At 33.2% G+C, this 17185-nt stretch overlaps 1 protein-coding gene across 1 annotated transcript in view; it reads right to left on the bottom strand.

Annotated features, from left to right (window-relative positions):
* Positions 1–4403: 4403 nt before the first annotated feature.
* Positions 4404–17185, bottom strand: part of wwk (anoctamin 8 white walker) — a 29431-nt gene continuing 16649 nt past the window's right edge. The window contains exons 13-25 of the mRNA XM_088243865.1: positions 16885–16959; positions 14848–14980; positions 13913–14094; positions 13179–13376; positions 11771–11902; positions 10205–10336; positions 9076–9334; positions 7239–7366; positions 6991–7101; positions 6623–6778; positions 5120–5291; positions 4880–5019; positions 4404–4597 (exon numbers count right to left, since the gene is read on the bottom strand). Coding sequence (XP_088099991.1) covers positions 4502–4597; positions 4880–5019; positions 5120–5291; positions 6623–6778; positions 6991–7101; positions 7239–7366; positions 9076–9334; positions 10205–10336; positions 11771–11902; positions 13179–13376; positions 13913–14094; positions 14848–14980; positions 16885–16959 — 1914 coding nt within the window. The 3' untranslated portion in view covers positions 4404–4501. The remainder of the gene's footprint in view (positions 4598–4879; positions 5020–5119; positions 5292–6622; positions 6779–6990; positions 7102–7238; positions 7367–9075; positions 9335–10204; positions 10337–11770; positions 11903–13178; positions 13377–13912; positions 14095–14847; positions 14981–16884; positions 16960–17185) is intronic.

Here is a 17185-nt window from a genome sequence, read left to right as displayed (position 1 = left end):
AAATCCTGTCTTTCGTTTTTTTTTTTCTTTCTTCATGGTTATGTCATACCATATTTATATGCTATAAACTTTTAAATCATTAAAAAAGAAATGGGGCACGCTCAGACGTTGAAGTCGGCGGCCTCCGTGGTGTAGTGGTCAAGACGCTTGACTCACGCACGGGAGGTTCCGGGTTCGATTCCCGGTGAGAACACAAAAATTAAAATGTGATTTTTCTCAATCCTGGGTGCTCTGTGATGTTATTCACCACTGTAATTAGGCCTCCTGGCCTGTTGTGGTGCAAAAAAAAAATCTTTGTGGGCATTTATTCCAAATTATGTTTTAGCTTAATTTTAAGATGTATTTTTAAAGTGTATTTTTGTAATTAAAATTCTATGTAAATATAAATATGGAAAAAAAATGTAATTACAAAAGATCATGATTTGTTTACAATATGTAAGCCTTATGATATCGGATTTAGCGACAGTTGGTGAACAAATTTTCTCGCTGTTTTATGCAGCTTTTAATTGTGACTACAATGATATTTTTGCATTAAAATTCATAAATTTTGATTTAGGACTCTTGGAAAAATCACACAAATACAACATTACAATAATGTGTACATTGGCTAGATTGTATATTGAAGTAAATACATACCTACTATATTTTAAATTTATTTCACAGTTATGAACACAATACGATTTCTATATCGTCGATAAACTGGTAAATGCATTATTGCCCATTTTGAGAAAAATCAATTTAAATGTTTGAATCAACAGAAGTCTTTTACGGTGTTTATAACAAATATTATTTATATATTTTATTTTTTTTAAATCTTTTCTAACAACTTTTGGTAAGAATTCTGTTTTACTAACTCAATTGTTTAGAAGCTAACTTTTACACCAACAATATACAAAAAAGATTTTTTAGATTCCCATAGAAATCGCCCTATATTAAGCTATTTACCATGTCATGTCAGCTCATGAAAATAACTATAATACATCCAACAAAAAAATAATTTTAAAAACTAATGGGGTGTAGAAATGTGATTGCTTTTTACAAAGGGTATTAAAACAAGACACACTGGCATTATAAATTGTGAAAATAAAAAAATAATAAACACTTATTTTTTATTATTTATGTAGCTAATTATTACAACACGTCAAAATACTTTTAACTACGTAACTAACAACCGCAGTTAATTCACTAGAAAAATATATGTTTTAACACTTGTTACACTTTTGCCATATTATGTAAAGTTCGCAAACTTAACAACTTATCATTTAAGCTCTCACGAGAACTGCTTTAACCTCATTTAATTGAAATAATTTTATTCAAGAGTAAAACAAATTAATAGTTAACCTCAGAGTAATAGCGCGTGCACTACCACATATAGAGCCACCCAAATGCACACAATTTAATGTACGCTTTTGGTCAAACGCGAAGTTAGCAACAATTTGCAGCAAAACAACAGGCCGTACTCAGGTCGAGAATCGCCGAATCGATATTTATGTGTATTTATTTCCTTAAAAGGTATACAATCAAATATACTGCAATTCACAGTTGTCAATTTTTAATTGCAATAAGGAATTTTTTGTCATTTATAAACAAAGCCAAGCACAGCGACGAAAGTGTCCATTGTCATATCAATTAACAATGGTCAGAAGCAGAATTAAATTGTCGCTAATCAAAATTTTGCAAAATTTTTGTTCTACGTAAAAGAGTAAAATGGCATCTCTATAAGCGGTGGTGTGCAGATTATTGCTCATGAGTTAACTAACAAACATTGAGATATACAAACATAAATTTATCTGGAGAACGATAGTAAGGTTTAGAAAAAATATTCTTGGCAACGTTTTGTTCGTAAATTAATATAAAAATTAAGAGATTTCACTTTAAAATGATTGCTTTTAACAAGGAAGATCAGATATTTGTAGTGAGTTAATGTTATTGAAGAAACTAAAGTTATGCCAGCAACAGCTTGAATCATATCAAATCATGCCAGAATTATGGCGAATTGTACTCGTCTATTACCTTGAGTAAACAAAAAAAAATATACCGACATAATATATAGTTATTTTGGGTAACTTTGGATCACATTTAGATGTTTTTTGTGATAGCTTTTAGGAGAAATAATCAGTTATGTCACATTTTGATGACAATTTTACTCCATGTTGGTTAGTATTTTCAATATCAGTCATCACTCTCGCCATCGGCACTGGCACTGCAAACCCAAGATAGCAACTCTCGTTCTTAACATAAACTTTTTTTCTCTTCCACTTCTATCAATATTTATCTATTTAGTACAATTAAGTCAACGTGTAAAAAACATTTTTTTTTTTTAAATTACCAATTTTAGGAGTTGGAAACAGATTCATTGAATTTCAGTTATTTCTTATGAGAAATTTGTTTTTTTATTTGTCAGAATCTATATTTGTTAGACCCCCAGAACAGATTAACGACAATTAAAAAGGTTTCACTGTAAAATATTTATTACAAATTGACAGTATGGATTATGTGGAAAAAGAATATCATAAGAACTCATCTCGATAAAGACACCAATTTTCATTTTTAAGTTCCATTTTTTAAGTGCAACTGGGTTTTACTTAGTTTTTTGTTTGATGTTGTATCAAATTCCAACGTTACCCATAATGACCACGGTAGTTTTGTGATAAGTGAGTAAAATACGAATTAAAAGTTTCGAATCATTAAACATAAAATAAATGCATATACAATGAATTGACAAAAGGGTCAATGATAATTTTAACAACTACAAATACATATAATTATTTATAACTACAGGTAAGTGTTTGATGAGGAAACATTTAGAATCAAGGCATAATAAAAAGTGGAATGTATAATAAGTTCACAACACTTAGAACATGAACAATTCTAGAAAAAGGGTAGAAAAGATTGCACAAAATAAATTAACACCTTCCATCGGGCCATACACGAGGAGTGATTCATATACTTTACCCCTGACCTACTTCGAGGTGACTAGTTGAGCTGATGTGTATTCTACTATGTAGCCTAATATGCCAAGTTGCCTGCAACAGTATAGTTACAACAGGCCACTGTACACTGCGAAATGCTGCAAGGTGCTGTTTCAGTAGAACAATGCTCAAGCGTACAAGGCATTAGCGCCTGCTATTCACGAAGCTGGGTTTGAATTGGCTGAACATCCCGTACATTCACCTGATCTAGCCCCCAGGGACTACTGGCTGTTCCCAAAACTCACGAAATATTCACACGGAAAGAAATTTCTGGACGACAATGAGGTCACGCGGTGTGCAGATGAGCGGTTGACAGGGGTCGGACAAATGTTGTACTAGGAAGCTATACAAATGTTGAAGCATCGCTAGAAGAAGCACACGCAAGTCCAGAAGGACTATTTAAAAAAATAAGTTACAAAAACATTTCCTCGTCCACTTTGAAATAGGTCAGGGGTGGAACATATCAATCAACCCTCGTAAATTTTTTTTACACTAACATTTACCGGATTTTATTGTGTTATTGCGATTGTTTAATTGCACAGATGCGCAACTATTATAGATCATGATACAATAATTATTGTATTACCTACATATTTTGTAGTACCAGTTACGGATGATGTACAGAAAAAGCACAAATGTACCATATGTAAAAAAAAAAAAAAATTTAGTTTTGAGCACTACAATTTTAAAATTTCACCGATAACTGGGTTTCACGGTGACTGACATTGTCAAACCCTGTCACTGGTAAACTATTTTTAAAAAAAACGGTTGAAACTAAAAAATGTATTTTAATTAAAATGTCATTGGAAAGACTAAATTGCTGTGTAATTAACATAAAAAATGTAAAAAAAATTAATACATTCAAAAAAGTGTTTTGTGTCATAAAAAAACAAAATTTTCAGCGACCTGCGTGTTCTAACGACTAAGACGCTAGACTCAGACACTGAAGGTCCCAGGTTCGATTCCCGGTAAGAGACAAAAATAAAAATTGATTTCTCTCAAGCCTAGGTGTTCTGAGCTATAATTCACTACTGTAATTGGGCCACCTGGCGTGAAAAATAAAATTTTGAACAGCAACGGGTTATTAAAAAAAAGGATTATTAGGTTTGCTTCTGGCATACGTTACGAGGGAATAACAAGATATAATCTACATATAAATATATAAAAGTGCGCTCTAGGTTTATCTAAAAAAGCAATATAAAAAAATCCTTTAGTAGGGAACTAAGTATTGCTTTACTAACAGTAACTATAAAATAACTAAATATAACAATGAATGATTAAGATTAAAAGCATTATTGTAAAATAAAATTTGTAATAAATCAATTTGCATTGGGTTAGAAGATAAACCCACTAAAAAAAACTTAAGGTAAATTGTACCTTTTAAAATTATTGTGAGTATTTAAAATTAAGGTACACAAAATAATACTGGTATTTTGAATGGAATGTGGTAAAATGCAGAGTAAGGAGTTATGAAAACTAAAATACATATATCAACAATCATAAAGTGACTTGAAGTTTGGTGTCGAGATTCAAGAGTTTGATCGTGGCATCACATCTTCAACTTGAATCAGTTTTTCTATTGGTATTAGACTTAATTCCCCACCGTATATTGGAGGAGGAAGAACCTGAAATATATAAAAACGTGATTATTTATTTTTAGTATAATTTAAGGAAAAATTATATACAAAATCGATTTTAGAGTCCTCCTCAGTAAGATAAGCTACTATTCTAAGGACCCGTAGAGCGTTGATTTTTTATTTCATGTCTTATCAAAATCGGCCTCGTCAAAAATCACATGAGTTTCTTTTGACAAACCCTAACACTCGTCTAGCTTTGCTGTTGATCGTCAGGATATAATTGTGTTGAATGAAATAATGCTAAAACATATATTTTAAGCTAAATAATACCTTAGCCGGAGGTTGCGCCTCGGCTTGGGCGGCACTCTTGGCAGCGGCGGCCTCTCTAGCTTTACGCAACCGCAGCGAGAACACCGCGACAGACCTGGCGCGCTTCACCAGAGCTGCGGTAGCTGGACTTTGCTTCTTGACTGATAAAATAATAAATAACGTTATTTTCAAGATCAGATTTTATCACCGGACATTCCACCTTAATCGCTGAATGTTACTGGGAGAAAAATGGATAAGAACCTTTGGGTTTTTCTTCCTCTCCGGAAGAGGCGGAAGCCGCTGACTCGGTATTAGCTGTGGACGTAGTCGGGGCGGTGACGGGCTGGTTCGTGGTGGTGCTGGCGCTCGTCGGAGTCACACTCCTGGCTCCCAGGAGTTCAGGATCGGAGCCACTGCTTCCAGCAGATATTTCCTGCAAATATTACTTTGGTGATTTGAACTGATGAATCCTATGGCAGAACTTAATAGAATTTCTTATTTAAAAAAGATGAGATAAAAGACGTTTATTAAAATATATGTTTATTTAATAATTTTTATTTTTGGTATTGTTTAATAATATGTATGCTTCTACTTTCTACTATGTTGTATCCCAACTCAACACAGAGCTCTTGGCCACATTAAGTCAGGGATACGTTATTATTATTTTGTAATATGTATATATATTTGTATGAATAAATAAATAGATCAATTTAAACACTTTATATTATGTGTATGTAAACCCTGTCACATCCAAAACCACGATGATTGGCATTAAATAAAAAAAACATTTAAAAGCATTTTAAAACAAAAAAAAAGCAAATGATTGCTTACTTTTGCAGAGGAGAAAACAAGAGTTCGGAGGGGGTAGCTAGCTCTGCGCTCTGCAGAAGTAAGCAACCACTTGGTTTTTTATTTTGAAACGCTAATTATGATTATTATTTGTTTATTTAATAAACGCCCAGAGGGCTCTAAGAATATAGAGTAAAAAGTACATAAAGCAGTATAGAAAATAACATAAAATACAATCATAACTATTAAACTCAACATGTAATTAATTCTAAAAAAAAAAGAAAGAAGAAAAAAAAGGAAATCAAGTAAGATGAGTTAAAAAGAGGAAAATTGAGATTTTTTTATGCCAATGGGACAGGGTTTACCATACACGCTGTATACATATAAGATCTGGTAAGGCCAAACCATTTGCTTTGAAAAAATACTTACACATTGTAGGTAGAAGATAAAACTCGATATATTGCTGATTAAACAATTGATCCCAGAAGTAAAAAAATCAAAATATTTTCAGGCGTTGCCTAGCATGCAGGTGAAATAATTCAGTCAGATGAATCTCCCCGCATCAAAAATATAACTTCACAAAAATCAACAGATGGAAGAATTGAAGAAATAGGGATGTTGGCTTCCATATTCCCTTCTCTAAAATGTTCTCTATCTTAGTTGCAATATGTAAATAACAGTTATTTAATACCAAAAACGCATGCATCTTTTGCGCGGAGAAATGTATCTTTTGTGGCCCCAAGAGTATTTAATGTCCCGGATGAACGTATTAAGTTCTCCAAAACGAAAGCCATTTTCAGAAAAAGTGTACAAGTTTGAATTTTGTCTAAGGGAAATGACCATTGCAGGAGACTACTGCGAGACATTGCATAGATTTAGTACTACTAAGGGTGTTGTCGAGATGTAAATTAAAATTTTTGTTTATGTAATAATTTTTTTTTATAATGTATATAATTACATTCTGCGGCTAAATACCTTCTTTTCCAGTTTAAGTGTGGGGAGTGGGGGAATGCAATGTGTAGAGCGATGGAGGGGTTCCTTAGCGGCTAGAGCTGCAGCTCTCAGTGGGCGGGGGATCCACTCTGCGCCGCCAGTTCCTACAGTTAGGTGCACCCCTGGATGTTCGGCTTCCTAAATCATCATCAAAAAGAACTTGCTTAAGTGAATTAAGATAGCACAACTTAACTAAGATAGGTTGTAAGCCAACCCTTTGGAAATGGTTGAACCAAAAGCTGCCGGGTTAGGTTAGGTTAGGTTAGGTTAAATTAAGTAAAGTAAAACTTAGCCCAACCCATCCTAACTTGGACGATCGATTTATACATTATATGTTATGATGGACTTACGTGAGGCCAGTGTCTTGTGGGTGAAGGAGTCTTTTTGGGCCGAAAGGGAGGAATCTCAGCAACTAGAGGACTTCTGGCTGGGGTAACAGTCTCGCCACTGCTTGAACTGGTCTATAAAGATGCGTACATATGTAAATATTTGAATGATAATGTATGAAAAAAAATGTGCACTGAAAATTTCGGCGTAAAAAGCAGGAAAATGTAAAATCGAAGAATGTAAAAATGAAATTTTACTGTATTAGACTCACCTGGGGCAAATGATGGGTGGGTGAAGGTGTATTCCTCACTCGGAATGGCGGTATTTCAGGGATCAGGGGGCGGCGGGGGGTGAGGGAAGGGGGTGTGCCGATACTGCCCTGTCTGGACCTTTCATCGCCTACAATATTTTTTTATTTATTAATTTATTGAAAAACTATTTTATTTGGGAGTAAGGATGAATTTTTTTGGACAATTTATTTTACTTTTAGAGGGCTCGAGGCTTTTTGCAGGATAAAATATGTAATAACATGTAGGCACTTAAATATATAAAAGTTATTATTGTTATCAAAAACATTTTTCACTTTGGGGTATGACATTTTATACTTATATGTTTATAAATTTGTATAAACCACTTTAATTTAGAGTTATACTTCGACCGGCTTTGAGGTTACTACCTCATCGTCAGGAATTAAACTTTTAAGTTTTGTAACATTATAATTTATAAAGGTTAAAAATTTAATAATATTTTGAAACATTATGGGTAACTATGGATAAATAGTGTAGTAAATCTTTTTTGTTTATTCTCAAGTGTAAAAACATTTTTAAAAAGTGCACTGTTAAGTGTCCTTAGCACGGGTAACCCCAGTGAGGTCACATTATTTTGATTATTAATTATAGCTTGTAAAAGAAAATATGAATAAATAAATATGCATATTATTATAAGTTCTGTCCATTATTTTCCAAATTTAAAAGTGAGACAAAATGGTTAAGGTTATATGCCATTCAACAGAAAATTTTCTGCTCTACAAGACATTGTGTTTGCCATTATTTTGAATATATTATTTCATTTGATTACAAGCCTTCAAAATGTAATGTCAAATAGACGAAAGTGAGCATCTTCGACACCTTCTGTTAGCGCTCAATTGAGAGAATAAATCTGCCAAAGCTGCTTGCGATATTTGCACAGTGTATCGTGAAGAAGTTATGAATTATTGACTAATTTGTAGTAAAATAATTAAGAAGAATACATTGTTGTGAACTTATTCAGCTTCCTAATATTTTTTACACAAATAACAGTTTTAGAATATGCTTTTCACGTCATAAATAATAAATAATCAATTTCATATATACATATCTGTATCTCAGAAGCAGACGGATGCAAATCCAAACGTCAAATGTTAAACACGAGCCTAAATAATCTACCTTCTTTAAGTGATTTCTAATAACTTATAACATTTATTTGTATTTTTAGTATCTCAATACATTGGTTCTTTCATAATAAAACTTGCATTTCTTCAAAATCAATGGACATGGTCATAAACTGGCTACGAAAATCGAAATGTCATTTCATCAAATTCTGGATTTGCATCCGTCTGCCTCTGAGGTACAGATATATTGTTACCAGTTTCTGGTATATTTCAAAATGCAGTGCCTTCTGCATTACTAAGTGTGGATAGGGAAATGATAATAATGTTAATAAAATAAATAAAACAACTTTGTTTTTAACCACTAATTTTTATTTTTCACTGACCGGTTTCAAAGCAAACAAGCTTCTTTGTCAAGGTTTACGTAACTAATGAATTGATCCCTTTTTATTTTATTTCTATCATGTTCACTAAATACTACACGTGAATCCAATAAATCAAGTGGTTTTTTATTACACGGGTGGTAATTTGATATCATTATTTTCGAAGTAAGCCAGGAGAGGACTAAAAGAAATATTGTTTATTTGGTTATTAATTATTGTTTTCTTATTATGAAAATTAGTGCTTAAAAACAAAGTTGTTTTATTTATTTTATTATAATGAATAACCACAAAGTTAGTGCTTCAAATATAAACTTTATATTAGATAATAATGTTAATTAGCTGCCTATAACAAAGAATACCTTCTTTTTCCGACACTCTTCGACTGGCTGCCCTGGATGCCAAGATCGGTTCTGAGCTCTCCGATTCGAATACATCGTTATCTCCTTCTGCCATTTTGTCCGGGTCAGGCAGGGCAGACGGCTGAACAGTGAAGCGGCCAATCAGGAGCCTCTCCTCGGGGGTAATGGTGACTTCGTCAGACACAGAAGTTCTGGTAGCCTGATCTATACCCAGCAGATCCTCCTGGCTTGTTCCACTTGAGTTGCCGCCGCTTTCCAACTAGAAGAAAAGGGATTTATTATATAATTTATTTATTTAAGACAAACTCCAAACTACCAAAGAAATGAAGAATGATGAATGTTGCATCTGTGTGAATATCAATACATATTTATTTTATTTTTATTATTTTTATGCCAATTGGGCTGGGCCATCCAACATCAACATCTGGCCATGTGATGATGTTACTCCCCAAGATGTCTTTCATCAGTTGATGTATTGCCATTTTTTCAGTTTACAGATATTAATTTAGTGATAAGTCGCAAAGACTTGTAAAGAGAGGTTATGTTATACATGACAGATAGTAATAGTTAAGGCAATAAAAGATATGAATGAAAGCAGGACACCAAATGCCGAACATTCTTCAAGTGCATCGGAAGGTCTGTTGACAAAAGACAACAGCCCGCTTTCTCCTGGCAAATTTTCTGTGGTTTCTTAGTCATTGGAGAAAATGCAGAGAAGCTCCTAAACGGACCACAGCCAAAACATCCCACCTGATCCCAGTGTAGTGTAGAATGTGATTTAATATTAGAAATGCCACAAAGTTAGTGCTTCAAAAATTAATTTTATAAAGATATTTATTTGAATTAAGGATAATACGAGTACTTAGTAAACTTTGTGTGAATTTGACATCAGAACATTGTGTCTATAAAATATACTTTAAAATGCCTTTAATCCGATGTCCTAAAAAGTCAATGTTTTCATGCCTGTCATTGATTTTTCATTTTGAAAAAAGAAACACAAATAAAAAGGGTATCAAACGCCAAAGCAGACCTAAGATAATGATTAAAGGATTTGTGTGGATGGAAGCCGGGAGATGGGAGAGATGGGAGAAATTGGAGAGATAACAGAGAAACTAATAATAAGACAGACCTGGAGGGGGGTGTGCATAGTCCGAGATGCTTCTCTTCTCTGGAACTCTACCTTGGCCATCTCTGTGGCAAGCCAGGAAGGTAATTCTGGCACTACCAACTTCACCATTATTACGGTGGCTAACATCACGTGCTGAAATATTTCATAAATCAAATAAAAATACAATAAAACCTCGTTTTTACATTCCTCAATTTTACATTTTTACGCCGAAATGTTTAGGTCCCATTTTTTTTCCATACATTCTCATTCAAACATCCCCCAGAATCAAAGTTTTTTACATTTTTCATAACCTCGGTTTTACGTTGAAATTTTTTCGATACTCATTAGATCTGACGAGACACTGAGCTGCGCACGGCCGCGTGAATGGAGAATAAAATCGAGGTAAATAAAAAAATGTGTAAATAATTGTCTCACTAAATTCAAAGTACGTAAATTTTCATTTCCTCACTTTGGCGTTTTCCTCAGTTTAACACTTTTTTTGCTGCTCCCTTGAAAAACATAAAACAGGGGTTTTACTGTATTAATAACTGCAGTGATGGGTAACCTATGACATGCACGTCAAAGGTGACACGCATCGTTTACGGACAATCTTCACCCAAGAACAAGTGATGCCCTTTCTTTGTTTACTAGGCTTCCTTAGTTTCTTTAATTTACTAGAGCTGAAAAAATTATTAATATTCCTAGATGTGACAATCGCTGAGCTAAAATGGTTATCTACCACTGCCCTCGGAGGTTGAATCTAGTGCTCGCCTTCAAAACTCAACATATTGTTGATTAAACCAACTGGTCTGAGAAGAAGTTGGTATCGGGTTGTGGTCCCGTGGCTAGTGTTGCGGACTCACGGATCAGAGATCCAAGGTTCGAACCCCTCTCTATCCAAATACAATACCACACCAAAAAGATACAACCTGTTGTTGAGTTAAATTTGTGCATGCACATCATAATATCGGACATCCAATCAAAAAAATATCAGAATTTCCAGGAAATTCTAAAAACAAAATAAACACATGATCTTAAAACCATGTATTTCTTATTGAGATTTTTTGTTTCAACCTTTGAAGCAATGCCGATGCGTCATATATATTTAGATTTGTACTTAAAAATGCTATAAGATTTTTGAAAGAAAATCTCAGTTGTCACGGATAAAATAGTTAAAATATGACACTGTTTGAGAATGGCGGTGTTCAAATAAGAGTTAATGTAAGTGTTATTTAATAAATTATAGCTAAAATTCTTTTTTTTTTTTAGTAATTACTATTTTATTGGATGTGCGATATCGCTAACCCAAAGCAACAGTGAGATATCTCTGAAGAACCTTTTCTCAGATAATCGGACTTAGAGGGGTACGAAGGGTCTGACGTAATTCAATTATTAGATTATGAAGACTGTATTTTCAAATAGGTTAACTATCTAACATCAATATTTAATTAATTAAAAACAAAAATCTATTTAAGTTATTAACATTTATATCTGCATGTGTATCTCAAAATCAGAAATTTCGGGTTTATCTCACTGTTGCTTTGGGCTAGCTGAGTTAAGATCTATGTACCAGTTGATAATATTTACCTCCAGAGCCACAATAACAAGAATAGTCTGAATGGAAGTGGCTTCAGGAAACATTCTGTGGACAGTTCCAGAGAGACCGATCAGCGCACAGTTCACTAGAACAGCTATTCCAACCATAACTTCCATCGCACTCTGTAAGATAAAAAACAAGCTTTAATTCATAATTTGCGCTTTTTCATAAATCTAGAAAATATGCATCTACCGTATTTTGCGGACGATAAGACGCATCGGATCATAAGACGCATACACATTTTTGGTTGAATTTTCAAAGTAAAAAAGTGCGCCTTATGGTCTAACAAATATGGTAACCAATCAATTCAATATGACAATCATTTTAAGCATTTATTGTGCATGGATTTCAAATAAAATATTAGTGAATTTGCTTCGAGACGAATACAGAATGTATAGTTTATGTTATATTTTTTACTCTAAGTAAATTTGTAATTTGCATTATCGACAAAATCAAGAAAAGGAGACAAGTTGCAGAAATAGAGCAAGACCAAGAAAGATATGGCATGACCAAATCCAACAAGTATTTGATGGAAAAGTCAAAATTTTACCTACAAATAATAAAGGGTTAAAAGAAAATAATATGGAAATATTTCACTTTAGGAAAGCTTCAAAAAATTATGTTCCTTTGATTTATAATTAACCTTTCAAGCCACTGCAGGATGGATCCATTCACCCTTGTTCGAGCGATGGTGGGATATGTTAAATATAGACCGTTATACAATGTTCGATTGTAATGGTCACCCTATACCTAATAATTTATTTCACCGACAACATAAAATATTTTCATAACCTAATCAGTGCATGTAAGGGTTGCTTATTAAAATGCATGTCGTGTTGGTTTTATATTTTTGTGCAAGAACTATGGTGGAGGTGTACAGTGGGTTTTGGATGTTGGTTTAATTGGTGTCATGATGAAGAGACGGGTATGTCTCGAAACCGGTAGACATAGAAAAGTGAGTAAGTGGTTATATACAAATATGTAATAACATTTAGTACATACATATATAGTTTTATTCCACTTTTATTGACTAAACAAATTTCTATGTTTTATAGAAGTGCAAGCAGGGGTCGTAAATCATGATTTTATATAATTATGGGTAGAAAAGAGTTTAAATTAAAAGAATTTAAGCATAAGGTATGTCTTATCATATTTTGTTACTTTTGGTTTAACAAGCTTTGATATCTCATCATATTTTGATGTCTCATCATATTTTGACACTCTCAGTTCAATAGCATTTGATAAATTATCATATTTTGAAACACTCAATTCGTTCTCAATGTGTGAGCAGAATATTTTAACTAAAATCAATTAAGTCATGGTAATGTTTATTGATACAAAGTGGTTGTATTAACATGTTTGAATAATAATTATGCGAAAATAAATAAATCAGGTTACCTGCCAGGATCCGATGCTATTGACTCTTCTCCCGAAAGGTCGCTGTGTGACAAAACACAGTTTGAATGCGTCCCCTCTAATCTCGATAAGGTTGTTAATAAGGGCGCAAAGTCCAGCCAGGGGGAATGCAGAAGAAAACAAGACCACATATCCTAACTGCATCACCATCTCGAGGTGTTCGGCAAAGGTACCATCGGACTGAAAAATAAAATAAAATCACTTTTTTATTTCTCAATATTTATGCCCAAGTGCATTTAAATATACAAATGTACACAAAACAAAAACCCCAAAAACATTAAAATTAATTGATCATGTTCACATCAACCCTGATGATGGACGCTGTAATGCGATCCGAAACATCTGTAAATAGTACAAACGGCATAAAAAACCAGAAAAACGTATTGTGCATTAAAATTAATATTTGACGAACAAACTTTGTGATTCTACATGTAAAATAATATTACTACTACATATTAAAATCTATTTCCTTAAATATCATCACCCAGTGGTGCATAGGGCACTGCAATTGCACTCCAATCGCAGCAGCGTATCTTTATCATTTTTGTTACATGGGAGGAAAGGTAATCAGTATTATGTTTCAGGTACCAGCCCAAAGATAGTGAAATACTGTCATGTTAAACCATAATTAAAACAAACATTTCACTTCGACCCTGCCAGGAATCGAACTCGGGACCTGAAGAATGGGAATATTTTTTGGTGAATACTGAACTTACTTTGAACAACTGTGATTCCAGTTCAGCCTGGCTTATATTGCGCTGCTTCACTTCATGTGGCTCCTTTCCACCATCGGTCCCGTCATCAGGCAAGATGGCATCATGACCAGTGTGGGTAGGAGTTCCCTTGGATGGAGTACCTTCCTTGCTATTGGTCTTTTCAAAAGGACCGGGAGGTTTTTCTGTCGGATACAAAAGGTAAAAAAATATATAAACAAAGCATAGTTGCATTAGTACAATTTAACCAAATTATCTATACATAACTAGCCAATTGAAATTAAAAACTTTAAGCCTCTGCTTTAATTTTTTTTAATGTAAATTGTTTGAATTTAGCCCACCACATACCGCACACCGCATATGAGGACTTAAGTCTCCGTACAGGTGCCCTACATGATGCTCAAAGGACTCGTTAAACATATTCAATTAACAATATATAATTTTTAAAATGTATTTAATTTAACCCGTAGACAGGCCTCGGCTTTGCGGGTACAATAATACGTATGCTAGATTAAGATATTCTACGAGAAATAAATATGCAAATGTATATTTTCGGCCTCGTGGTGTAATGGTCAGCGCAATTATCTACCATGCAAGAGGTCTCGGGCTTGATTCCCGACATGGTTTATATGAAATATTTAAAAGGGTGTTTTCACACCAGAATATTTCATAGGCCTTAGACTGGTACCTGAAGCTTAAGACTGATATTGTTATTTTATATTTATATTTAATTAGCAGAAATGATAACAAAACTTTTGAAAAGAATTGAAGTTATTTTTGGAAGCCACTAGATCTATATATCTGACGGGACCTTAGTCCTTTTATTCGGTAATAAATAAAGCAAATAAACTGGAAATATTTTTTTGTATTTATTAGGTTAGGGAGTGAATCATATCAATCGATCCTCGTGATATAAAGAATATGATATTTGATTATACCTTGGCTAGGGCTCAACGCTCCCCACAGTGCGAGACTAAGTCTAGCGAGTCGCAAGTGTTCCAGCAGATATGGCCAGGCTGATTCTCTCAAGTTTCCCAGCACTTGACGGGCTATTAGAAGAGCTGCCAATTGCTAAAATACAAAACAAACTGTTTTATTACAATTACAGTGAAACCCCAAAATAACGTCCCCGCAATTAGCGTTTTCCAGCGATTGACATTTCTTTCCCGCAATTAACATCGAAGTAATTTGCAATCCGCACTGAAAACTTACAGCTTGAGAGTCTGAAGTTAGCTCCTATCATTATATTATACCAACGTTTTAATAGAACTTTGTATCTTTAAAGACAATTTAATGTGTTTTGCAAACATTTATTTTCGCCATTTTTGCATTTTTGACAACTCAAGTCAACTCAACTTGAGTCTGAAGTTCGTCTCCAATCATTATACCAACTTGTTGGTCCGAAAATATTGCAATCCCCACTGAAAACTGACAGCATAAGAGTCTGAAGTGAGTCTCTATCATCGTACCAACTTGTTGGTAAGTTTAATCAATAATCGAATAAAATAAAATACACAGCAAGTTTTTCTGGGTTATATTACGGTGAGTCTTTCGCACTCTTTTCCGAAGTTTCAGATCGCATTCCAGTGTCCATTATCAGGGTTGATGCTAATTGTATAGATATCGTGTTATATTATGCGCTTAGGATTTGTACCTTGTAGCAGTCTGTCTTGTTAATCTGCCTTTATATTTATATATGAGAATTTATAAGTTTGAGTTTGACTAACAGATTCTCTGTAATACCTAGATGTGTTGACCAAAAACCATGCTACTGGACTAAAATCAATATAACACTGCTTTAAGATGTTCAACATATTGTTGCCAATTAAGATCAATATGTGGCTAATATGATAACAATAGTGCAAAAATGTTTTAACCCTACAAAAGACGCTTTGTTTTCCAAATTGCCGACTAGTTTTGTTTATTACAAATGGCAGCAAACTCTTTCGTAATTTGGGGATTCATATTGGAAGTAAACCCCAAGGTATTTTTAATGCATGGTTTAGAACATGAGCATTTAGAACTTTTATTTCAATTTGATTTATTTTTTACTCAAATTTTCCATCGCAATAAAAAATAAAAATTATAGAATTATATATAATTTTTGGGAAGTAAGATAATTTAAAAACATTTTTGGCATTATTGTTATTACAAAGGTTTTTAAGGTGTTTTGTAAAAATGTGTTATCCCCCATTTTCGTTACATGTTTATATTAAAAAATAATAAACGTAAAAATTTTATTAACCCTTACCGGTCCAATGTCGAATCTCATTTGACATCGATTTCTTCCATATATCATACTTTAGAAAATTACAAAATATAGATAATAGGCCATTACTATGTACATTTCAAAAATAAATCTCGTTTTTACTACAAATCGAGTTTAAATTTTTTTAAATTAAAAAATTAGTTTCTTTAATTTTCCAAAGTATGATATATGGAAAATATCTATGTCGAATGAGATTCGACATTGGACCAGTAAGGGTTAAGTCCTTTTTATACTTCTTTTTTTTTTAATGCCCCTGATGATAAACATCAATTATCTCACTTTGAGGTTGGCTAATTTTTTCCTAACACCATCCATTCAATCATGTTATTCCACAAAGTTGATGCAGATTCAATAAATAATATACACGGTTTTCAGGACCAAACCGTGAAACTCCAGAAGAACATTCAGAATGGTACACTTTTTAAAAATCCTTCCATTGTCCACGGAGCGTATCGCTTTGTTGGACAAATGCGTTTTTTATCTTTTTTTTGTAGGGAAGAAGTAGGGGTTTCGGAAGGGTGCTAGTCAGATAAATTTAAGATTTACTACTTTTTTAAAACATCAAAAAAAAAAATTAAAAAGAGGTTTGGAAAAAAATTATTAGGATTTTGTTTACCATGTGGAATGTTTCTCTGAAGTTTCAAGGTCTGGCCCTGAGACCGTGTATATTTTATGAATACTTAACAGTGATTATGTTTATACAAACCTCTTTCAATTTTTCCTGATCTTGTAAGTAGAAGGCGATGTAGAACAAACTCAAAAATGAGTTCACAAATTGAAACTGTAAAAAAAAACGAAATTTATTTGAGGAATAATATTTCAAACAAGAATTTCAGTACAAAATGAAATTCCATACCTACACATATTTAATGAGAAAGCATTTTTAGTTAAAACAAGAAAAAAATTAATTTGCTAATATTAAAAAAATATTTAGAATAAGTACTTTGGGTACATGAAAAATAAATTTATTTATTTACTATATTTTTATAACTAGCATACAAGTGTTC

Source organism: Micrasema longulum, unplaced genomic scaffold, assembly GCF_059751315.1.
Source record: "Micrasema longulum isolate JH-2025_06_02 unplaced genomic scaffold, ASM5975131v1 h1tg000239l, whole genome shotgun sequence".
Lineage (NCBI taxonomy): Eukaryota > Metazoa > Arthropoda > Insecta > Trichoptera > Brachycentridae > Micrasema > Micrasema longulum.
Note: the sequence above shows the minus strand (reverse complement) of the source record. Positions and strands in the feature narration are given on the sequence as shown.